General features: G+C 44.1%; 1 protein-coding gene across 1 annotated transcript in view; it reads left to right on the top strand.

The window, feature by feature from the left end:
• The first annotated feature begins 272 nt into the window (after positions 1 to 272).
• Positions 273 to 5,192, top strand: part of hpda (4-hydroxyphenylpyruvate dioxygenase a) — a 47,879-nt gene continuing 42,959 nt past the window's right edge. The window contains exons 1-3 of the mRNA XM_068008111.1: positions 273 to 378; positions 2,354 to 2,380; positions 2,486 to 2,548. Of these exons, the coding sequence (XP_067864212.1) occupies positions 376 to 378; positions 2,354 to 2,380; positions 2,486 to 2,548 (93 nt within the window). The 5' untranslated portion in view covers positions 273 to 375. The remainder of the gene's footprint in view (positions 379 to 2,353; positions 2,381 to 2,485; positions 2,549 to 5,192) is intronic.

The raw sequence follows: 5,192 nt of genomic DNA on the forward strand, positions 1-5,192 counted from the left end.
AGTGATAGTAACAATGAACATTGGTAGAGGCCTAACATCTGTCCTCTCATCCAGGGCGCTGTATGGCATGAGAAAAAAGACTTTTACTTTTCTGATTATGTGACACACTGTTCTGTTACTTTTCTGATTACTGAGTAACATACCACGGTACAAACTCCAAGAGCATATATCTACTGCCACAAGCACAAGCTAGGCCCACAGTGTGACTGGATTCCAATAGGAAATCTGGGGAGGAGCAGAGGGCGGATTCACAGCAGCCAGTGAGAGGCAGAGCTACATTTCAGCCAAATGCCTTGTGCTTATAAGATCGAACCAGGTGGATATTTGAATTCTTCTTCAAACTCTCTGAGGTGCCTCTGTTAACTCTGTTTCATCATGGTGAGTATAGCCCAATGTGGTAAATTCATTGCGAATGTTCCTGTTAAATGAATTGTTGTGGCAACTGAGTATGGTAGGAGAGATGGTGGAGGTGCACTGGGACAGTACATTTATGGATTCAACCTCACAGACACCTCTGTGTCTCTTCAGTTCAAGGGAAATGGTCACTGGTCATCGTCATATTCAATTTCTTCTTTGGCAGAATGCATTTCAAGTGCTTTTAAGAGAGTGTCTCAGAAGATTGATTCATTACCAAAGGCAAAGGTGGAATGTGGAAAGCACAGGTTTAAGATGATTGGCAAAAGAGCCAGAGACGACACAAGGAAACATTTTTTTTACACCGCGAGTTGTTATGATCTGGAATGTTCTGCCTGAAAGGGTGGTGGAAGCAGATTCAATAATAACTTTCAAAAGGGAATTGGATAAATACTTGAGAGGAAAAAATTTAAAGGGCTTTGGGGAAAGAGCAGGGGAGAGGGACTAACTGGATTGCTCTTTCAAAGAGCCGGCACAGGCATAATGGGCCAAATGGCCTCCTTCTGTGCTGTATCATATTATGAATCTATAAAGCAAAAGGATCCAGAGACCCTTTTCTGGTTTCTGGTATGTTAAAGACCGGGTGTGTACAATTTTGAAGTAAGTCCTCGTGACGTTGACAGGGCGGCCACTCCGCACCACCACCCCCCCCCCCCGTTTGTGCTGGTGGAAGGCCTGAGCCACTTTAAGGGCCTGGCCCATTTAGCATGCCGCCAGCGTCAAGTGGGTTCCCTGTTGCAGCTTGCCGGTTCTATGAGAGCGGGAAATCGGCCGGGTCCCACATTGGGCCAGCCGGCAGGTCGGGCCAGGGAGGTTGTGGGATGGTGGGGGGAGGGGGTTGGTGGGAAGGGAGGCGATCCCTATGAGGAAGGCCTCGGTAGCGGGCCAGAGTTTTTTGGGGAGCACAGGTGGATCATTCCTCGGCTCCCCCCCAAAAAAATTGAAAGCTTCCTGGGATGTTTTCTTGGCACAATCTCCACCCATTTGTACCTGAAAATTGCAATCTGAGTCCTACAATCAGCGAAGGACCCGATTTGCATATTAAAGCCACATCCCGCCTGTTGCAGGCAGGCGGGCTGCTTGTCCATTTACAGGCCCGCCAGAAAATTGCATTAGGAGTACCTCCGGTATCAAGGGGTGGCCAAAATACTCCCCACCACCCCAAGTCAAAACAAATTAATTTATTCTTTCATAGATTTCTGCTGAGGCCACATTTGAAATGTGTACAATTTGGCATTGAAGACAGAGAGACAAGGATGATTCCAGAATTTAGGGCTTGGGTAAAGAACAGAACTGAGTTAGTTTTCAGAAAATATTATGGGGAGACATAATTCAGGTCTTTAAAAGCCGAGAGCGAGAGCCAGAGATAATGTTGATATGTCGGGCTTTTGACTTGGACTGTCTGTACAGAATTAAAACTTACTTGCCTCCAAGGCAAGAGATTAGAAGAAATATCAGTCTGAAGTTCCTACCCATTGATAGTCAATATTGCAGCTTTGAAGGGGACTTCCTGGGGAAGGGTTGAGTAGTCGACTGTGTCGAAGGTTCTGGAGAGGTCGAGCGAGACATGGAGCGACAACACGCTGCAGTCACATGGGATATATCTGGTGACTTTGATCAGGGTGCTCTCAATGTTGTAGGCAGGATGAAAATGAGGCTGAAGGGATTCAAACAGGGAGTGGTGAGTGAGGTGGGTATGAAGTTGGGTGGCAATAAGTTGGCATAAAATCACCAACAATTTACACTTTCATAGAGAGACAGCCCAAGGTGCACCTGGGTTCATTGAGAGTCCTGGACCTCCAGTCCATCATAGGGCCACCTCATGCTCTGTTAGGTGACAGTAATACTTTGACAAACTAGTTACTGAATGAAGGGAAATAGACTTTGCTACTGTTACTTATGTCGCAGCACACAAACAACTTGTTTCCATCTGTTTCAGACTTCCTACACTGACAAAGGGGAGAAGGTATGTTACATCTGCTACTTAAACTTTCAAACAAATTATTGGCATTCTGTTTTGTTGCACTCTGTACTGGGAAAAGGAGAATAACTCAAGACTCTTCTGTTGCAGTTGGAAAAAGGTCGATTTATCAGCTTTCACCATCTCACATTCTGGGTAGGAAACGCCAAACAGGTGAGATGAGAAGCCAGGAGCACATCCAGGCACAACTAGGTCTGCACTCAACCACATCTGGCCAAAACCACATCTGGACACAATCACATCCGGACACAATTACAGCACAAACGACCATATCCGGATCCAACTACATCCAAGTCCAATTACATCACAAACGACCATATCCGGATACAACTACATCCAGGTCCAACTACATCAATAAACAATTACATTCGGACACAACCATATTTGGACACAACCATATCTGGATACAACCACATCTGTAGACAGCCAGATCCACACACAAATACATCTGCACACAACCATATATGTACACAAGTACATCCGCATGTCACATAGGAATATAACTACATTGCATTCAACCTTCCATTTTATTGAGTTCCACTGCTCAATCATAGAATCATAGAATGAAAAAAAGGAGTTTCAGAATGTCGTTGATAAATAAAGATATTGGGCCGGATTTTGCTGTAAAAGTAACGGTGAGGCTAACAGCGATCACTGTTATTTATGTGCAAATCGGACAGTAACTTCCGGTGACCGCACATGTGCAATTAAACGCGGAAATCCAGAAGTTGCTGTCCGAGGTGCGATGCTCTTCCAAAAGCTGTGCGAAAATGGCATCTCGTCATTTGGGGCTCCCCTTTCAAATGTATTGAACAGCGAGAAGTTCCTGTACTGACGTCATAGATACAGACTGAACTCACCAAAAAAAATTAAATCAAGTCATTTCAAGTCTAAATACCATTTTAACAGTGTGGTAAGTCTTAATTACTGCCAAACAACCTCTCTGGTACTGAAAATTAACTTTTACAAGTGTGGAGTCTCATTACTTCAGATTTTAATTATTGTTGGACATTTAAAAAAAAGTAATACTTTTTTTGTACTTTTTCTTTCTGACTCTTTTATCTCTGTCTCTTAATTCAGTTTTTCTTACCCTCTCTTTATTTCACTTTCTGTACCTAATTTGACATTGAATTCACTATTCTAACATACACTTCCTGGTTCTGACTTTGCGCTGTTATTAACGATTCTTCAATCTCATTGATTAAGGAGACACACAGTTGCTTGCCCTGTTCGCACAGGTCCCAGATGCCCTGTAGAGGGCTCTGCGTCATTTGGCTGTCCTGTTAAGAACATAAGAACATAAGAAATTGGAGCAGGAGTAGGCCAATCGGCCCCTCGAGCCTGCTCCGCCATTCAATAAGATCATGGCTGATCTGATCCCAACCACAAATCTAAAGAACACAAGAAGTCGGAGCAGGACCCGGCCACATAGCCCCTGGGCCCTCTCCGCCACCCACAGGGCATTGACCGATCCGAACTCAGCTTCATGTCCAATTTCCTGCCCGCTCCCCATAACCCCTAATTCCCTTTACTTCTAGGAAACTGTCTATTTCTGTTTTAAATTTATCTAATGATGTAGCTTCCACAGCTTCCTGGGGCAGCAAATTCCACAGACCTACCACCCTCTGAGTGAAGAAGTTTCTCCTCATCTCAGTTTTGAAAGAGCAGCCCCTTATTCTAAGATTATGCCCCCTAGTTCTAGTTTCACCCATCTTTGGGAACATCCTTACTGCATCCACCCGATCAAGACCCTTCACAATCTTATATGTTTCAATAAGATCGCCTCTCATTCTTCTGAACTCCAATGAGTAGAGTCCCAATCTACTCAACCTCTCCTCATATGTCCGCCCCCTCATCCCCGGGATTAACCGAGTGAACTGTTGACAGTAACTTGCCGAGCAAAAGCTCAGAGAAAGTCTCTGGGCAAGTGCAAGTCTAATGAACAATGGAAGCCATTCGTTCGCTGCTTGCAGCAAAATCAGCCCAGTAGAAACAAACTAAAATTGAAGAACAGGGTATTTGGGGCCTATCGTGATAAAAATGATTTTTAAAAAAAGGACAAATATGAGAAACTATTAAAAGAGGTTAAGAAAGAGGTAAGGCAAGCAATGATGTAGTAGGAGGAGAAGCTTAAAAAATATTAAAAGAATAAATAGATCGTAAGAAGAGAGTTGTTAAATATGAGTTGGGATCTCTGAAAGGAGAGGATAGTGAGTTAGCAGAGGACAACCAGAAATTGGTGAGGATGCTTAGCAAATACTTTGCTTCAGAATTTACAAAAGAGGAGGATACTGAGGAGGAAGTAAATCCTGAATTGGTTAAAAGCGAGATGAGCGAGATTATAGTCAATAAAAGTAAAGTATTAGATACTAAAATGAGGAGGCATAACAAATATTTCTGAGAACCAAAGGAAGCTGCATGGGATATTGATATTGTAGCCCCAGTTAAATTTTTTTTTTTTTTATTCGTTCATGGGATGTGGGCGTCGCTGGCGAGGCCGGCATTTATTGCCCATCCCTAATTGCCCTTGAGAAGGTGGTGGTGAGCCGCCTTCTTGAACCGCTGCAGTCCGTGTGGTGACGGTTCTCCCACAGTGCTGTTAGGAAGGGAGTTCCAGGATTTTGACCCAGCGACGATGAAGGAACGGCGATATATTTCCAAGTCGGGATGGTGTGTGACTTGGAGGGGAACGTGCAGGTGGTGTTGTTCCCGTGCGCCTGCTGCCCTTGTCCTTCTAGGTGGTAGTTAAATGTATCTTTTATACGAGTTGCTGGGGTTGTCTCCACTTTACGATGCT

This window comes from Heptranchias perlo, chromosome 28 (assembly GCF_035084215.1).
Source record: "Heptranchias perlo isolate sHepPer1 chromosome 28, sHepPer1.hap1, whole genome shotgun sequence".
NCBI classification, from domain to species: domain Eukaryota; kingdom Metazoa; phylum Chordata; class Chondrichthyes; order Hexanchiformes; family Hexanchidae; genus Heptranchias; species Heptranchias perlo.